The following is a 19,967-nucleotide window of genomic DNA, read 5'->3' on the forward strand; positions in this document are numbered from 1 at the left end:
ACTGCTGACATTCACAAAAATCAATAGATGCTGGTTCTTTGAAAATATGAAATTAGCTGAAACTGCAGAATAGAAGCACCTGTGTAAGCATCCTTCCGAAGAGAACCTCAGAGGCACTATGTCATGATGATTAAAAGCAGAGACTTGGGAATTAGACTGACCCATTTTCACCCTTACTGCCTGGGTGACTTCAGGCAAGTTTTTTTAATTCTCCTAAACGTCAATTACCTAATTTATATATTGACAGTAACACCTCATAAAGTTATGAAGTTAGAGAACATCTTAATAAATAAAATTATCTACTCTAAGTGTTCCTATATATTAAGTGCCCAACAATACATACCCATTATTGTTAGCCATAACACGACAAAATATTTTTTTTGTTTTGTAGTTCCCTTTTTAACCAGAAGTGTCTCAGAAGAGGTGTCTCTGGTTTTCCTTTTCAAAGGAAAATAACTTTTTGCTTTCCTCTGGCAGGTTTTCATGAACAAATTTCCAAAATTCTTTTATTTTGTTTCTCTCCCTCTGACTCCCCAAATTAACTATGTCTGTAATTTTTAAATACTTGTTCCTTACATTTTCATTCACTCATTCCTTCATTCATCCACTCAATGAGCATTTTGAAAGAACCTAATCAAAAAAGCAAGAGAGTTACAGAAAAACATCTTTTTTGATTAGATGTTCCTGCTTTATTGACTATGCCAAAGCCTTTGACTGTGTGGATCACAATAAACTGTAGGAAATTCTGAAGGAGATGGGAATACCAGACCACCTGACCTGCCTCTTGAGAAACCTGTATGCAGGTCAGGAAGCAAGAGTTAGAACTGGACATGGAACAACAGACTAGTTCCAAATAGGAAAAGGAGTACGTCAAGACTGTAAAATGTCACCCTGCTTATTTAACTTATGTGCAGAGTACATCATGCAAAATGCCCAGTTAGATGAAGCACAAGCTGGAATCAAGATTGCCAGGAGAAATATCAATAACCCAGATATGCAGATGACACCACCCTTATGGCAGAAAGTGAAGAAGAACTAAAGAGCCTCTTGATGAAAGTGAAAGAGGAGAGTGAAAAAGTTGGCTTAAAGCTCAACATTCAGAAAACTAAGATCATGGCATCAGGTCCCATCACTTCATGGCAAATAGATGGGGAAACAGGGGAAACAGTGGCTGACTTTATTTTTTGGGGCTCCAAAATCACTGCAGATGGTGACTGCAGCCATGAAATTAAAAGACACTTATTTAACTTATATGCAGAGTACATCATGAGAAACGCTGGGCTGGAAGAAGCACAAGCTGGAATCAAGATTGCCAGGAGACATATCAATAACTTCAGATATGCAGATGACAACACCCTTATGGCAGAAAGTGAAGAGGAACTAAAAAGCTTCTTGATGAAAGTGAAAGAGCAGAGTGAAAAAGTTGGTTTAAAGCTCAACATTCAGAAAACTAAGATCATGGCATCTGGTCCCATCACTTCATGGGAAATAGATGGGGAAACAGTGGAAACAGTGTCAGACTTTATTTTTTGGGGCTCCAAAATCACTACAGATGGTGATTGCAGCCATGAAATTAAAAGACGCTTACTCCTTGGAAGGAAAGTTATGTGCAACCTAGATAGCATATTCAAAAGCAGAGACATTACTTTGCCAACAAAGGTCCATCTAAGTCAAGGCTATGGTTTTTCCTGTGGTCATGTATGGATGTGAGAGTTGGACTGTGAAGAAAGCTTCGCGCCGAAGAATTTATGCTTTTGGACTGTGGTGTTGGAGAAGACTCTTGAGAGTCCCCTGGAGTGCAAGGAGATACAGCCAGTCCATTCTAAAGGAGATCAGCCCTGGGATTTCTTTGGAAGGACTGATGCTAAAGCTGAAACTCCAATACTTTGGCCACCTCATGCGAAGAGTTGACTCATTGGAAAAGACTCTGATGCTGGGAGGGATTGGGGGCAGGAGGAGAAGGGGACGACAGAAGATGAGATGGCTGGATGGCATCATCGACTTGATGGACATGGGCATGGGTTTGGGTGAACTCTGGGATTTGGTGATGGACAGGGAGGCCTGGCGTGCTGCAATTCATAGGGTCGCAAAGAGTTGGACACGACTGAGTGAGTGAACTGAATGAAGTGACTCCTTGAAAGAAAAGTTATGACCAAGCTAGGGAGCATATTAAATAGCTGAGACATTACTGTGTCAACAAAGGTCTGTTTAGTCAAGGCTATGGTTTTTCCAGTAGTCATGTATGAATGGGAGAAGGCAATGGCAACCCACTCCAGTATACTTGCCTGGAAATCCCATGGACGGAGGAGCCTGGTAGGCTGGACTCCAAGGGGTTGCGAAGAGTCGGACACGACTGAGCGACTTCCCTTTCACTTTTCACTTTCATGCATTGGAGAAGGAAATGGCAACCCACTCCAGTGTTCTTGCCTGGAGAATCCCAGAGACGGTGGAGCCTGGTGAGCTGCCATCTATGGGGTCGCACAGAGTCGGACATGACTGAAGCGACTTAGCAGCAGCAGCATGTATGGATGTGAGAGTTGGACTATAAGGAAAGCTGAGTGCCGAAGAATTGATGCTTTTGAACTGTGGTGTTGGAGAAAACTCTTGAGAGTCCCTTGGACTGAAAGGAGATCCAACCAGTCCATCCTAAAGGAGATCAGTCCTGGGTGTTCATTGGAAGGACTGATGCTAAAGCTGAAACTCCAATACTTTGGCCACCTGATGCGAAGAGCTGACTCACTGAAAAAGACCCTGATGCTGGGAAAGATTAAGGGCAGGAGGAAAAGGGGACGACAGAGGATGAGATGGTTGGATGGCATCACCGACTCAATGGACATGGGTTTAGGTAAACTCCAGGAGTTGGTGATGGACAGGGAGGCCTGGCTTGCTGTGGTTCATGGGGTGGCCAAGAGTCGGACACCGCTGAGCTACTGAACTGACTAAACTGAATCTAAGCAATGCACTGATGCTATGAAAAGCTTAAAAAATAATTGGACACAGACCCTGCCCTAATGAAGTCCAGTCTTCTTGAGATAAAAATGCAATAGAATTAGTTAAATTTTAATCTCAGATAAATAATAATTTGTTAGTACTGTAAGTATATCCAATGCAATGGGAAACAATGGAGGGTAAGAAAGGACTATAATGTAATGCTGCTGCTAAGTCACTTCAGTGGGGTCTGACTCTGTGCTACCCCATAGACGGCAGCCCACCAGGCTCCCCCGTCCCTGGGATTCTCCAGGCAAGAACACTTGAGTGGGTTGCCATTTCCTTCTCCAATAATGTAATATAAAGGCTATAAAAGGTCGTACAAAGTGTGGGAATTTAAGCAAACTTCCGAGTTTGCCTAAAGTCTGTCTGGACTGATTTAGCAGGAATTGCAGCCCAGTGATCCTTGATCTGGGAAGAAAATACACACCTTATTTCCGTATGGGAAGGCTAACTCTGCTGCTAAGTCGTTTCAGTCGTGTCCGACTCTGTGCGACCCCATAGTCGGCAGCCCAGCAGGCTCCCCTGTCCCTGGGATTCTCCAGGCAAGAACACTGGAGTGGGTTGCCATTTCCTTCTCCAATGCAGGAAAGTGAAAAGTGAAAGTGAATTCGCTCAGTCGTGTCCGACTCTTCGCGACCCCATGGACTGCAGCCTACCAGGCTCCCCGGTCCATGGGATTTTCCAGGCAAGAGTACTGGAGTGGGATGCCATTGCCTTCTCTCTAGACGAACCGAAATTCAGCCGTCAGCTTTGCCGCTCCCCGACGCTAGATGCCGCCACAGACGTATTTCTTGAAACTAGCCAAACAGGATCCGAGCCCCTCTGGATCTGATTCCTTTGAGCCTTCGCTGGAAGAGACGTAACGCGCTGGAGTGGAGAGGATCTCACGAGAGTGGAGGAAAGTCTCGCGATTTTTCCTTTTTTTTTTACCTTAGCAACTGATAACAGGCTAGTTGATCCGTGTAGAAGCCGTGGCTGTCTTCTAAGTAGAAGTGGCCAGGCCTCAGATTGGAGTGAAACCCCAGTCCTAGGCTGGGGTTCTTTCCATATAGACGAGACGGATTCAGAGGGGCTACAGGTAATTCGTACTCTTTCTCCCTCCCAAGAGGAATAGGAAGGACTCCCGTTCCCTCTTCCCAACCTCTTAAACCTTTTCCCGTCTTCTTGACAAATATTCTCTCCCCTCTTCCTTCACGCCGTCGCCAATCTTTGTTTCATTTACCCCCCGACAAACTTAAGTGGGATCAGACCTACAAGACGAGGGTGGGATGGTGGGGATAAGGGTGATGGCTTTCAGGATTATTGGATGGGACCAAGAGCCGAGTTTACCCTCGCTTTGCGGAACGCCCCTCCCCCACCCCGCCAGGTAACCCGAGAGACAGAACTTTTTCTAGAACCTCCACAGCCTCCCCTGAGAAACGCTGGCAGCACTGGGACACTGACCGAACCCGAGGAGAGAGCCATTATCTACAGAGGGATGCTGTATTGCCCTCGCGCGCGTATCTTAGCAGCTTTGGGTACCTGCTGCAGACACTGGCTGTCGTTTCTCTCCTCGATTCCCTGGTTCCCCAGGCAGCCTGCCAGCAGTCCCTAAATAAGAGCTGCAGCAAAATGACTTAACTGTGTGACCTGGGGCCAAGAAGCCTGAAGGAAACTTTGAGTGGGGGGTGAAGTGGAAGTGTTAGTCGCTCACTCGTGTCCGACTCTTTGCGACCCCATGGACTGTAGCCCGCCTGGCTTTTCTGTCCATGGGATTCTCCAGGCAAGAATACTGGAGTGGGTTGCCATGCCTTCCTCTAGGGGAGCTTCCTGACCCAGGATCGAACCTGTGTCTCCTTCATTGGCAGGCAGATTCTTTATCGTCTAAGCCACCTGGGGGGTAAACGTTTCAGGTAAAACTGATGTCTTGGGTAAGGAAGAGGAACCATTGCTGGTTTGGAATCCACCTCTCCAAAGACTGCTTAATGTCCCGTGATAGAAGCTATGTAGTCATACTTCCTTTTGCTTAGACCAAGATTGTTGAAAACCAGACGTATGATGAGCGTCTAGAGATTAACGACTCTGAAGAGGTTGCAAGTATTTATACTCCAACCACGAAACACAAAGGTAAGAGAGGCATTAAGAGGAAAGAAGAGAAATGGTTGTTTTTTGTTTTGCAATTGTAAATCACTGGTTATTAAAAATAAACCAAAATTTGTAAAGTAAAAACCTGATTCAGATTCATATTGGTGACTATTGTATACCAGGACCTAGGTCCTATCCTTCCACATAAAGTTTTTTTGATTGATCCTTGCAACAATCCTGAGTGACAAATATTACTGACCCCATTGAGAGGTGGGACTACTGACACCCAGAGAGGTTGAATCGTTTTGTCCACGTGATAGAGTTGTCCTTTAAACTGAGTCTTCTGACTATAAATCCAGCACTCCTTTTGCTTCACTCGTTACTGACTTTATTTCAACAATAAACTAAGGGCAGATTTTATGCTATTTGTGTAATGGCAGATAATCAGTTAGTATTAATATAATGTCTAACCCAATGCCTTAAGCATAATAATACTTAGTAAGTGTATCTTGAATTGACAGAGCCATGCTAGAATTCAGTTTCCTATCTTTCAGTTAGCTATTCTTATCAATCCTGTTCCATAAAATGGTTAGAGCATAAAATATTATAAATGAAATATATCTGTCTTTAAAAATCATTTTAACAAAAACCTAATGGGAAAACTTTTCTTCTAAGGAGTTCCTTGTTCCTCGCATCTTTCTAACAAGACTATGGCTGATAACAGCAGTGATGAGTATGAAGATGAAAATAACAAGGTGCAGTATAATCCACAACTTCTTGTGAAATTGCTGCTTTGTGTATTTTGTAGCTAATTTAAAGTGACACGAGTTCAGTAGCAAACATTTCTTGAATACTCACCACTACTGGTTAGGTGTCTTTAAGCTCATGGAGAACAGTCAATGGCCAAGAGCCTTAAGACTGTGATTCTCCTTCAGGAATAAAGATTATTGTTATAGCTGACTTTTTGGCAAGAAATTTCATATAACACAGTCCGGGGTTTCTGAAACTTTTCTGGTCATTTTAATCAACTGGGGTACTTACGGAAAAAAAAAAAAAAAAAAATGACCGGTCCCCACCCAGCACTACCTAATTGGATTCTTGAAGATAAAAACCTGAAAATGTAAATATATTTGAGCAAGCACTGCAAATAATTCTTATGATAAAGCAAGTTTGAAATGACTGGTCCTGGCCTTTGTTCATTGTCAACACTTGTGATACTGCCAGTATTTTGTGAAAGAGAGACTTTAATTTTGAAGTCTTAAGGCCCAGATGTCACTTATTGTTATTTTATGAACCAAGAGAATCACCATTTCTGAAAGAGAGATGAGAAAATGCCTACAGCTCTAGATGGCTGCTATTGCTGCTAAGTCGCTTCAGTCATGTCCGACTATGTGCGACCCCAGAGACAGCAGCCCACCAGGCTCCCCCATCCCTGGGATTCTCCAGGCAAGAACACTGGAGTGGGTTGCCATTGCCTTCTCCAATGCATGAAAGTGAAAAGTGAAAGGGAAGTCGCTCAGTCGTGTCCAACTCCTAGCGACCCCATGGACTGCAGCCCACCAGGCTCCTCCGTCCATGGGATTTGCCAGGCAAGAATACTGGAGTGGGTTGCCATTGCCTTCTCCGCTCTAGATGGACGGGGCCTTAAATTTGCACATGTGCACTGCCTAATAGCCCTTGTGGTTAGCCTTAGCACATTGTCCAATGCCTATGCTTTAATTATCCTCCAAGAATAGGAGTTTTGAGGACTCAAGTGAAGGAGAATATTCGAAGTAATGCAGAAAGCTACAGTGAGAGAGAGGGATTTCGTAGGAAGTCTAAAATGTAATGTTTTGAAATAGCTCTGCTTTGTGACTATGTGCTGTTTGACATCTCACCTACAAAGTAATTTTTTGGCCTTTTGTCTGGTATATAAAGTCTTCTGCCTTAGGTCAGAGATTTTGCAAAGCACTACTTTGAAGAAGCAGACAAAAGTGAACAATTTTCCTAAATTGACCTCCTAATTTTGTGTATTCATCCTGAATTTTTCATCTTCACATGATACAGTCAATATTAAAGGCTCATTTATCTTTCCAATTTAATATACACCCAGAATCAGTAAAAAGGATCCACTTTTGAATAATCTTTAAGCTGACAATATTCTTAAAAATCTTCCCTTGCCAGACTGCTTCCCATGTGACCCAAGAATAATTTGGGCAGATTTTGAATTAGTAAAGAACACTATGGGAGATCCTTACCAACTGTATACCAGTAAGACAATTTCTGCAACTGTCATCTATACCATATGTTACATATTAGTTAAAATACATTTTTGTCCACATGTATACCTGTGGCGGATTCATTTTGATATTTGGCAAAACTAATACAATTATGTAAAGTTTAAAAATAAAATAAAATAAAAATACATTTTTGTTGATGTATAATAAATCTGTGTTATGCTTAGAGGAAAATGTAACCAAAAGTTTTTTTTTTTTAAGATGTCCTATAATATGTCACAGTTTTATATGTCAGAAGCCACTTTAAAAGAATTGTTAAATAATTTTTAAAACTAGAACCAAATATCTCTTAACCTCAGTATAAGCCATATGGAAACTGAGCTTGAAAACCCATTTTTAAAGGGGGCCAGTTGGCCACCTTTCAGATCCTAAGTGAAGGCATACCACAGGCTCCAGGCCCTAGAGGCAAAGACAGGGACCCCCATCCCAACTGCCCTGGCAAGCCCAAGCACCACCAGACCCCTTCTCATGGACTGCAGCACACCAGGCTTCCCTGTCCATCACAAACTCCCAAAGCTTGCTCAAACTCATGTCCATCGAGTCAGTGATGCCACACAACCATCTCATCCTCTGTCATCCCCTTCTCCTGCCTTCAGTCTTTCCCTGCATCAGGGTCTTTTCCAGTGAGTCAGATCTTCACATCAGGTGGCCAACGTATTGGAGTTTCAGCTTCAGCATCAGTCCTTCCAATGAATATTCAGGATGATTTCCTTTAGGACTGACTGATTTGATCTCCTTGCAGTCCAAGGGACTCTCAAGAGTCTTCTCCAACACCACAGTTCAAAAGCATCAATTCTTTAAAGAAAGCAGCTTTCTTTGTAGTCCAACTCTCACATCCATACATGACTATCTTGAGATATAAGGTACAGTTATTTTATTTAACTTGTTGGGGAAGGAAGGGAGACCATGAGTAGGTCAGATACCCATTGAATGCAAAGGAAAATGCACAGTCTCTGGAACTGCTGGACAGAATCCAGGCACAGGGTTGAGTACGATTTTTCTTCCTTGGTTATAAGCAGCTTCCCCTGGGCAGTCTTGCAAATTAAATACTAGGTTTCCTCCCTGTGATCTTTGTGAGTATTAAGATCCCCTAAAATGTGTCTTCCCCACTTCATCTTCCCCCTATTTCCTCCCAAAATAACTATTTAGAGTTCTTCTTCAGAAGAAGTGCGTTCTTCTTCAGAAGTCCCTCAGTTTTAGAGCTGAAGCTGACTGGATAAAGTTTATGCAGAGTTCTCAGGATCTCCTAAGTGAGAGGTAAAAGAGAGATGTACTGAATAAAGTATACCCAAGCCACACACAGATGACTATGGTTATAGAAAGTGGGGACTCAGTAGCTAAGAAGGAGCGAAGAAGGTTCTTGGGGCCCTTCTGGGGAGGGCTTCCTTCTCTTTCCAGTGAATTGGTGCCAAGTGGGAGGGTTCTTGTTACAGCGCTAGGTGAGAACTGGGCAAAAGTACACTGCTGGTGGTGGTGGTTTAGTCAGCAAGTCGTGTCTGCCTCTTGTGACCCTGTGGACTGTAGCCCACCAGGCTCCTCTGTCAATGGGATTTTCCGGGCAAGAATACTGGAGTGGGTTGCAATTTCCTTCTCCCCAATTTCTCCTAACCGGGAGCTTTCTATGCCTACCCTGCTTTGTCTCAGGAGAAGAAGAAGACCTCACAGCTGACGCCTCAGCGGGGCTTTAGTGAGAACGATGATGATGACGACGATGATGACTCATCTGAAACTGATTCTGATGATGATGATGAAGAGCATGGGGCCCCTTTGGAAGGGTAAGGAGAGCACCCTCGCAAAGGAGGAAACTCTTCCTTCCAAACACTGGACAGGAGGATGTCAGTGAGAAGTGAACTTCTAGCAGCTCTTTTGATCTTCTCTAGGGTTATCAGATGCTCAGAAACCCAACATAATGAGTGTTCCTTCTTCTCTGGCTCCACTGCCTGAGTCCTGTGATGTCACTATGATGTCACTTGCACTGTTTGAAACATCTGTGGGCTCAGGGATTTCATGAGGATTTGCTGAGTCAATTTATCTGATGGTCTCTGACTCCAGGGAGTTCACATTTTAGGGAAGAGAAGATAATTATGTGGTGGTAAAGAACAATCTTCAAGGGACATTGTTACATTTTAAAAAGGTATAGAAGTCTTTGTGTTGTGCTAGCATGTGTATCAAACAGATACTACATACTACATAGGCAACACTAGGAACTCATAATACTGATTACTCTTGGGAGGGGAGCATAACTTTCCACTGTATACATTTTGTACCTTTTATTTCCTATCATGTGCATGCACCACTTATTCAATGAAGTAGTTTAATAAAAATAAAAATAGTTACATTTTAATTATTCACATGCAGGTAGACACTAAGTAAATTAGGCAAGTGTTTAATAGCAGCCTGACTTTTCATGCTTTGCAGTTTACCTCATGATCCTGCTTCCATAAATTATAATCTGGGGAAAGGTAAACTTTAAGTAATCTATTTAGTTTTTTTCTTAAGCAACTCTCCCCAGAAGAACCTTAAATCACTTTCCAAGTCACTTATATACTTTGTCAATTCATGGTTGTTTAGTCACTCATTCACGTCCAACTCTTTTGTGACCCCACGGACTCCAGGCTCCTCTGTCCATAGGATTTTCCAGGAAAGAACACTGGGGTGGGTTGCCATTTCCTTCCCTAGGGGATCTTCTCAACCCAGGGATCGAACCTGCATCTCCTGCATTGGCAGGTGGATTCTTTCCCATTGAGCCATCTGGGAAGCCCTATCAATTCATTACATTTTACTTAATTATAGTCATTAATATGCACTCTACTATTTCTTTTAACTGTATACATTTCATGTATTAATGCAAGTACCTTTCAATAACTGCAGTGTCCAGCTTGACCTATCTCTCAAGCGTTAGACATTTTATTTGTTTCCAATTTTTTACTTTTACAAATAACACTGAAAAACATCTTTGTAAAAACTCCTTTTTCTTGAGACAAACCATTTTCATGTCAGAAATTAAGATCTCATTCTATCTTTTCTCTTTATCCCCTTCATTTAAAAAGAAAAAAGGAAAACAATTTCTGCTACACTCTAAAATTTTTCAAGATTATGTTTTGGATTTTCTGTACCTGTTTTTCTTCATTGTCAGAGATAACTGAGAGCTGATTATAATCAGTTTTAAAGTTGCCTTGCAAGCCACTCAGAAGAGGCAGATGTGGGTGGAGCAGAAACTAGGTTTAGAGTCACATGCTCTGTGCTGAACCAGGACTCAGCAACCCCCACTCTTCTCTGGCCACCTTGAGCCGTGGTTTCCTTTCCCCAGGGCGTACGATCCTGCAGACTATGAGCATTTGCCAGTTTCTGCTGAGGTTAAGGAGCTCTTCCAGTACATCAGCAGGTGAGTACTAGGACCTCCCACCACAACCCCTAGCCCTGCCTTGCCCTTGCCTTCCTCTTATCTGAAACATGACCATTCCCCTTAGGTTTTTTTCATTCTGAATAATAAAATAAGTTTCACTGACGGTCTCCACCTTCTCATGGCAATATCTCCTAGGTATACACCACAGTTGATTGACCTGGACCACAAACTGAAGCCTTTCATTCCTGATTTCATCCCAGCGGTTGGGGATATTGATGCATTCTTAAAGGTCAGAACGTCCTAAAATGACTCCTTAGGTGTTTCTTCTAACCCCTCTATTACTCTAACAGTTAAACTAATTTCCTTGACTAACAATAACTACCTTAGTATATATTCTTCATTTCACTGGAATTCTTAACTTGCTCTCAACTCGAAATTATACTCATTGCTAATAGGTAAATAATTATCTCATTATGTGTTAAAAATTTGTCGTATATTTGCCTCCTAATTATCCATAACTTCAGCTTTATATTTAAGGTCATGTATTTTTTTTCTAGATAGTATTTTGGTACAGCATGATATATAGGCATGCTTTTTAATACTAGTAATAGTGATGACCAGAAAAGTTCTTCCTTAGCTTCTTGAAAACAAGTGTGCCTTTTCATGTTCTTACCTTTCTCCTTTCCAGGTTCCACGTCCTGATGGAAAGCCTGACAACCTTGGCCTATTGGTATTGGATGAGCCTTCAACAAAGCAGTCAGACCCTACAGTGCTCTCACTGTGGTTAACAGAGAATTCCAAACAGCACAACATCACAGTAAGCTACTGGCCTAGCACAGGCCCCAGCTCAAGGGGGCTGAGAGTAGAAGCCTCGCTAATATTTTAACAGTCGACTTACTCCCTGTAAAAGGGATGGCTATGATTTCAACCAGCCCTATTTTTTAGATAACAGTTGTATTAAAACATAATGTAATTATTGTGAAATTCACCTTTTAAAATTGTACAGTTCAGTGATTTTTATTTTTATTTATTTATTTTAGTTCAGTGATTTTTAGTATATTCACGGAGCTAATGCAACCATCACCATTATTTAAGAACATTTTCATATTCCAAAAAGAAACCCCTTGGTAATTCCCTAGTGGGGAATTACCCCACTAGGTGGTTAGGGCTCAGCACTGCTGTGGGCCCGGTTCAATCCCTGATCAGAGAACTACAATTCTATAAGCTACTCAGTGCAGCCAAAACACAGAAACAAAAACAAACAGAAAGAAACCCTATACCCATTAGTAGTCACTCCTCTCCTCATTCCCCCTGCTCCTAAACCCTGGTCACTACGCATTCCCTTTTTTATGGCTGAATAATGCTCCACTGTATGGATATATCACACTGTATCTATGCATTTACCTGTTAATCCCACTTCTGCTTCTAGGAACAGGTACATGTTTTTGCACGGACATATATTGTTATTTGTCTTGGGTATAGGTAAAAGTAGGGTTACTGGTCCATATGGAAACTATTTAATATTTTGAGGAACTGCTAAACTCTTTTCCAAAGTGGTTGAATCAATTTATAGTCCCATCAGCAATGAATGAGAGTTCCAATTTCTCCACATCCTCATCAACACTTGGTATTGTCTTTTTTATTCTAGCCATCCTACTAGGTTTAAATGGTCTCTCATTGTGATCATTCCTATCCTGTTGACTTGCCCCTTTCCCCTGGCTCCAGAAGACTTTAACAGGGTTTTCTATAATCTTCATTTGGCTACTGGCAAGCTTCCCTTTTCATCAGTTACCTCGAATATGAAATAGCAGCATATGATGAGCTTCTCTGTGAAGACAAGGGAGCTACTTCATTGCCGTCAGTCTGGCTTTCCTGTTGTTTTTCTAGCAACATATGAAAGTAAAGAGCCTGGAAGATGCAGAAAAGAATCCCAAAGCCATTGACACATGGATTGAGAGCATCTCTGAGTTACACCGTTCCAAGCCCCCTGCAACTGTGCACTATACCAGGTAAGAAATAGCACATTCTTCACCATAGTAACCCATGGTAATCTTCACCACCTAGGAAGTCATTGCTTCTGAGGAGGAGGTGCCAAGATTGGGACATATTTGAAATATATCAACGTCAGGACCTATGGATCCTGGCCGCTACTGGCTAAGATTGCAGACATAAAGATTATGGTTTACCTGGTATTTTTACTTAGCCAGCTTCTCCAAACCCTAGGTCTTGGGTAAGTGTGGCCCACTCAGTCTGTGTTCTCTTGAAATCCTAATGTGCCCAGGCTGAGAACCTCCCTTCAGCCTAGAATATCATGATGCAAAGATTGCTGATACCAGCCCATGTTTTCTGTTCACCCTTGCTGCTATAATTCTAGGCCTATGCCCGATATTGACACATTGATGCAGGAGTGGTCTCCAGAGTTTGAAGAACTTTTGGGAAAGGTGAGTGGAAGGTAGCAGGAGCTTAGAAAGTGTGGCATTCATTCTAGGGACCATAGTTTCTCTCTTCTTGTATTACTATTATCATTAACTTTTAAATTTATGTATAATATAAAATTGGAAACAAACACGTTAAGTGTTGATCAATTTTCACCAACCAAATACCTTTGTGTAGCCAACACATCAGATCAAAAAAACCAGAACACTGCTGGCATCCTGGAAGCCCCCTCAGGCTTCTATCTCCCAACTTAACTACCATCCTGACTTCTAACAGCACAGATTAGGTTTGCCTGTTTTGTATTTTATCTAAATCTAATCATGTTCCTTTGTGTCTTGTTTATTGCTTATCTGTATTGTTCATCCATGTAGAGATTTATCCATATTGCTTCTTAGATTGTGGTTATACATTTATTCTAATTATGGTATTCCATTGTTTGAATATAGGACAATTTATTTATCCATTCTGTGATAGCCATTGAGTAGTTTACAGATTTGAGCTGTTATAAATTACTCTGTAATATTATTATACTATTGCTTTGAACACGTAACTTTTGGTGAATGTATGTACCTAAAGTATTACCACTGTGGACTTACCCTTTCCACAGAGGCATATGTCCTGTTTTGAGTAGCTGATGTCCCATTCCTAATGATCCTAAATTTTTAAAAAGTGCCCAGGAATATATTTCATAAACTGTCAAGACCTTTTCGAAGCAAATTATACACCTTGAGTGGAGGGCAGCACTAGGTCGCAGTGAATGAGGAGTCAAACCACGCTCCTGGGAGGCACCGGCACTTGCCCCAGTGTGCCATGCAGTGGGCTGCCCTTGCAGTTCGGATTTCAACTGCATTGTTTTTTAGAAATTGAAATGTTTGTAACAAAGGTTATCTGAGAGAGTCAACTTTCAAGTCTAAATAAAATTTCAGGGAAAAAATGATGGAGGATTTGCCCTATCAGACAGTAGAAAATTATAGAGCTATAGTAAATAATAATGTTCTGGTTAGGAATAGAGCTAGATCAGCAGCACATAGACAACGCAGAAAAAACCCACATAAATGTGGAAATTTGCTGTATAAGAAAGATGGTTATTTTACTCTTTTTTTTGGCCATGCCTCACAGCATGAAGACCTTAGTTCCCCCACCAGGGATCAAACCCACACCCCCTGCAGTAGAAACAGAATTTTAACCACTGGACCATCAAGCATGCCCAAGAAAGATGGTTAAATGATTACAGGTAGAATGGGTTGTGATGAGATTACTGACCAGTCACTTGAGAAAAATAGATCTATGCCTCAGCCATATGCATGCTGCTGCCGCTGCTTAGTTGCTTTAGTTGTGTGAGACTCCGTGAGACCTCATGGACTGTAGCCCGCCAGGGTCCTCTGTCCGTGGGGATTCTCCAGGCAAGAGTACTAGAGTGGCTTGCCATGCTCTCCTCCAGGGGATCTTCCCGACCCAGGGATTGAACCTGAGTCTCTGCATTGCAGGCAGATTCTTTACCACTGAGCCACCAGGAAAGCCCCAACCATATGCATACGTGAATTCCAAATGAGTTAAACAATGAAGTAAAAATAAAGCTATTACAAGTACCATTTTTTTTATATAGGAGAAATATTCAGTTGTCCAAAAGGTTTGTTCGGGTTTTCCTGTATGATGTTATGGGAAAACCCAAACAAATCTTTTGGCCAACCCAATACTTACTACTGTTGGGATGGTGAAGTATTTCTTTGTGTAATAAGAATCTTAAAAGTCATGTGGAAAATGTGACAGTTTATAGACTCATACAAATAAAAAATTCTAATAGTTACCATAAACAAAGTTTAAAATATGATGGACTGGGAACTCCCTGGCTGTCCAGTGGTTAGGGCTTCACACTTTCACTCCCAAAGGCCAGGTTCAATCCCTGTCCCAGAAACTAAGCTCCTGAATGGCATGGCTGAAAAAACAAGTGATGGATCAAGAAGTTACTTACATATATATGTGACAACATTACTATCCAAGCAAAGAGCTTTTGCATGTGTGCTAAGAGATCGAACCTGCGTCTCCTGAGGCTTCTGCATCGCAGGCAGATTCTTTACCGCGGAGCCACCAGGGAAGCCCAAAGAGCTCTTACATATCAAGAAAATTGAGCAAAGATGGTAACAGATCCTTCCTGGTCATGGTATTTAAAACTGCTACCCCATGTTCCCCAAGCTCTTTACCTGCTTTTTCTCCATAGTACTTACCTTCTGACATATTATATACTTTATTTTGTTTTTTGTTTCTCTCTACTAAAATGTAAGCTAATGAAGACAGTTTTGGGGGGGTATATGTTTATTGAGAAATTACTGTAAAAAAGCAAAGAATTTGAAAACAATCTCTTTTATCACAGCATTTTAAAGCTGTAGCTGAGGAAAAAATGTCTGACTAGGGAACTGAATAGATAGATTGTGGTACATCCAGTCAGTGAAATACTCACCTGAGGAATCATTTGGCCTTATTTTGCTCTGATACAGAGAAGTATCAATTATATGTTGGAAAAAGGAAATTGCAGAAGCTGATTTTTATAAAATTACACCCTGATTTTTATAAAAAGAGAACAAAAAGTTTTTAAGATGCTAATGGTTTTTAAACGTACAGTATGAACTGGTTTTGATCTGGAGCCTGTCATCTGAGATATCATGTCACTTTTTCTGTTCCTGTGGTGTCCAAGGACCATTAGGCCTTGTAACTCCAAGTAACTATAAATACTTGCCCATAACCTGGGTCCAGTTTCTTCTTCACAAATACAGGAAGACTGCATGGCAGTGTATTTTACTTATAAAATATTTTAGCCCTATTATATCTTCTGCTATTTCAGTGGTTAATGAGTATAACCAATTCCATTTTACTGATCAGGAAAAAAAAAAAATTGTATTATTGCTCAGGCTGCCGTAACACAGTACCACAGACTGGGTGGCTTAAGCAAAAGAAATTTATTTTTTCACACCACTGGAAGTTGGACATCAAACTGTCCACAGCGCTGAGTTCTTCCAGAGCCTCTCCCCTTGGCCGTCTCCTCCCTGTGTCTCCATGTGGCCTTCCTCTCTGTGTGTCTGTGTCCTGATTTCCTTTTATAAGGGTTCCAGTTGCTCTGGATTAGGGCTCATCCTAATGGCCTCATTTTAACTCATCTCTTTTATGACAGTATCTCCAAATATACCACCTGACACACTTGGGGTCAAGACTTTAGCATATAAATTTGAGGAGGACACAATTCAGCCCATCACACCCCTTATGCTCGGAGCTCTTTTCCTTCAGATAAAGGGAATGATGCTAGGACCGCTGAAATGTCAGCCTTTGATTTGGGTCTGTCCTGTGCCTCTCCTAGGTGAGCCTGCCCACAGCAGAGATTGATTGCAGCCTGGCAGAGTACATTGATATGATCTGTGGTAAGCCCTCCCGTCCCTTTCTTGGCCGCCCCGTCTTTGGATAAATTCACTGTGGGCTGTTGAAAAGGCTTTTTTACTCTGAATTACAGCCTTTTCTTTAAGCCAGTTATGCTGTTTGGCAGCACTTGAGGGTGGTGTTTGGGTTTTTGTGACTACCTGCTGGGTATTTAACCCCTAGAGTTACAGTAACACATTCCATCTGGGAAGAGACTAGCCACCTAAACAGAAATGCCCCATATTCCCAGATTTTTGTTTCTGCTCATGGGAGTTCTCGATTTCAGCTATCCTAGACATCCCTGTCTACAAGAGTCGAATTCAGTCCCTCCATCTGCTCTTTTCCCTCTACTCGGAATTCAAGAACTCACAGGTAAGACCAGCACTAGAGATTGACTTCAGCTGTAGTGACTGCTGCCGCCAGTGTCCTCAACCTGCTGTGATTCTGCCTGTGACAATGGAGGAGGTCTCTGCCTGGAGTTATCATTGCCCTCCCCGTAACGGAGGGAACTGTGAAGCAGGCAGGGATGGGGCTTGTAAAGGAAGGGGAAATAGAACCCATGTGGGCCTTAGGGTAGGTGAGGATCTACAGTGGACACTCAGTCTTACAGAATTAAGTGGCCTAATGAATGGAAGCAGGAAGCACAGGAAAAAGGGGGTTCATGTTTGAAGGAGGCAGGGCACATTTCTAGCTACTTTTCAAAGACAATACCAAGGAATTGTTTTAGAAGTAGAATTGGGAGAAGAATGGAGCTTAAAGAGTTGTAAAGAGGTTGTATGTGCTAAGTTGCTTTAGTTGTGTCCAGCTCTTTGCGACCCCATGGACTGTAGCCCACAAGGCTCCTCTGGCTATGGGGTTCTCCAGGCAAGAATACTAGATGGGTTGCTATGCCCTCTTCCAGGGGATCTTCCCGACCCAGGGATCAAACCCATGTCTCTTACATCTCCTGCATTGGCAGGCAGGTTCTTTACCACTAGAGTCACCTGGGAAGCCCTATGCAGAGGTTAGTTCTTAATAAAGTGTCATAACTAGCATATCCCCAAATCCTCCATATTCCTTCTCCTTTCTCCTCACAGCATTTTAAAGCTCTAGCTGAAGGCAAGACAGCATTCACCCCTCCATCCAATTCCAACTCCCAGGCTGGAGATGCCGAGACGTTAACCTTCAGCTGAGACACCTCCCATGTGGCTGCTTCACGGCTGCGCCAGCTCCTCTGCCCCAGCTGAGGAGGGGTCAGCGTCAGCCTCCTGGCAGCCTTGCCTGCCTCACACTGACTCGGGCATGGCGCACGTGCTACTACGGTTTCTGCCAGAGAGCACTGCTCGCGGTCATCAAATGGCTAGTGCCTGTTTCAGGGCTCCTTCACACGGGAAGTACGCATTGACACCACTGTGGGGATTTGAGCTAGAAGCACTGGAATTCCTGGGGCCCCAGGATGCTCAGGATGGGAGGAAGGCTGAAAAGATGTTCTTTTTGAGATAGCAATAGGATTATTTTCTTTCATGCTCAAAGTCAATTGGCAAAGGTTTTACAAATAAAATGCTCTTATCTTTCAGGTTACCCTGCTGTCCTTTAACACAGAAGAGAGAAGGCAGACTGACCGTAGGCAGAGATGAGAAACTCGGCCTAGAGGCATTCAGTGACTTGCAGTTTAAGCAAATCCACCTTCAGAAATAAAATCAAACCCCAATCCTTCAGGGTTGGCAGTAGAGGGCAAACATTTTTCTCCCAGAACCTATTTTTCCTGGGAGTCTCCCACCAAGTAGTGCTGCCTGCCTGTCTGGCCCCAGACTGTCCAGCTGTGGTCTCAGGGAGCCTAGCTACTGCAGCCACCCAGGTGAAAGAGGATGGGGTCTTGGAGTAGGGTGGCAGTGGTAGAGGTGGACAGATTGGGGAAGTTTTCTGAAGGTTATATCAGCTAAATTCTACTCAGGAAGACAAATCCTAACAAAGGATGGTAAACACGGGCAACTGGTTACAAAAGTGCCTGAAGAAACAAAAGGGAGAATGGAGGGTGCTGAAGGAACAAGGGTTTAGCATGCACTGCGGGGGTTGGAAATGAGAGTTGCCACTGGGGTCAGGACTGCCGAGCAGGCCCACAGCCCCTCTTCCCAGGACACAGCCACCCTCCTTTCTCCCACCCTCTCCTGCTTTGCCAAGTGCTTCCCACTGGCAGAAATTAACAGCTGGCAAGGGAATCTGGAAAACTGGTCAGCATAGAGTACAGAAGGGAGGGTGTGGGGTAAGAAAACAGAGAGATAACCAGCAGAGGTGGAACCAACAGAACTTGGTGATAGAGTGGATGTGGGGCATGGAAGAGAAGAAATCAAGGACGACTTGCAAGTTTTTGGGCTTGAGCAGCTGGGTGGATAATGGCCATGAGAATATTAAGCAACTCTGAGGACAGGAATAAGGGGCCACGTTTAAAATAAGAGGATAAAATAGAGGAATGAGTGGTGACGCTCTCAGCCCTCTTCCAGGCTTATCCCTCCAAAGCAGGATATTGGAAGAGTCCCAAGCAGCCTAAGAGAAAAGACCTAAAGATATTGATGGGGTAATCTAAGCAAATGTCTCGGTCCCCCTACCTACCCATCAACTTATGTTCAGTGCTGGGGTGCCTCCCCTTGTGTGTATATATGTGTCTGTGTGTATACACAGAGGCATGCTTGCAGCGCTCATTCTTAAACAGGAATGTACAGTCTCTAGGCATTTGAAGAAACCCAGAAAGAGGCCAAAATATAGCAAAGGAAATCAGAGAAACTAAATTTTTTTAATTATTATATTCATAGAGAAGTAGTTCTTAAATTTGGTTGCATATTAGAATCAACTGGAGATCTTCTAAAGAGAAGTTTCCTCTCCCAGACAATACACCAGACTAATAAAATCACAGCCTTTTTTAAGCGCCTCAGATTATTTCAATATGCAGACAAATTTGAGAACCACTGTCAAAGAGAGATGAGGAAATACCACATCCATGAAATAAAGTAGGAACATACAATACAGCAAGAAGATACAATTATAAACATTTACACACCTAATAACAGACTCTAAGAATATATGAGGTGAAGTTGACAACTGAAGGGAGAAAGAGTTTTACAATAATAGCAAGACACTCTCAATAAGGGATAGAACACCCAGACTGAAGATAAGTAAGGAAATAGCCTGAACTGCACAATAAACCAACTAGTTCTAATAGACATAAACAGAACTCTAGCCAACAGCAGAGAATGCACCTAAGTGCACGTGGGACATGTTCCAGGATGGAACATGTGTTAGGGCACAAATTCTCAACAGGTTGTAAAAGGTAGACAGCACACAAAGTGCTTTCTCAGACCACCACGAAGAGCAGTTAGAAATCAATAACAAGGAAAACTGAAAAATTCTGCAGAAGTTAAACGATGCTCACCCAATGGGGCAAAGAAATCAAGGGAAATTGGAAAATACTTAGA

General features: G+C 42.5%; 1 protein-coding gene across 2 annotated transcripts; it reads left to right on the forward strand.

The window, feature by feature from the left end:
• The first annotated feature begins 3,910 nt into the window (after window positions 1–3,910).
• Window positions 3,911–18,078, forward strand: IFT46 (intraflagellar transport 46). Of its 2 annotated transcripts, none has more exons than XM_005897144.2 (12): window positions 3,911–4,069; window positions 5,001–5,097; window positions 5,731–5,810; window positions 8,976–9,106; window positions 10,642–10,716; window positions 10,873–10,966; window positions 11,366–11,494; window positions 12,565–12,686; window positions 13,052–13,118; window positions 16,463–16,523; window positions 16,805–16,890; window positions 17,595–18,078. In XM_005897144.2, the coding sequence occupies exons 3-12, from the start codon at window positions 5,766–5,768 to the stop codon at window positions 17,688–17,690; spliced, it is 906 nt and encodes a 301-aa protein (XP_005897206.1). In that variant the 5' UTR covers window positions 3,911–4,069; window positions 5,001–5,097; window positions 5,731–5,765; the 3' UTR covers window positions 17,691–18,078. The 2 variants fall into 2 exon arrangements, with proteins under 2 accessions (XP_005897206.1, XP_070240232.1); XM_070384131.1 differs by having other exon boundaries at window positions 3,920–4,069; window positions 4,884–5,097.
• Window positions 18,079–19,967: the final 1,889 nt, after the last annotated feature.

Source organism: Bos mutus, chromosome 15 (genome assembly GCF_027580195.1).
Source record: "Bos mutus isolate GX-2022 chromosome 15, NWIPB_WYAK_1.1, whole genome shotgun sequence".
Classification (NCBI taxonomy): Eukaryota; Metazoa; Chordata; class Mammalia; order Artiodactyla; family Bovidae; genus Bos; species Bos mutus.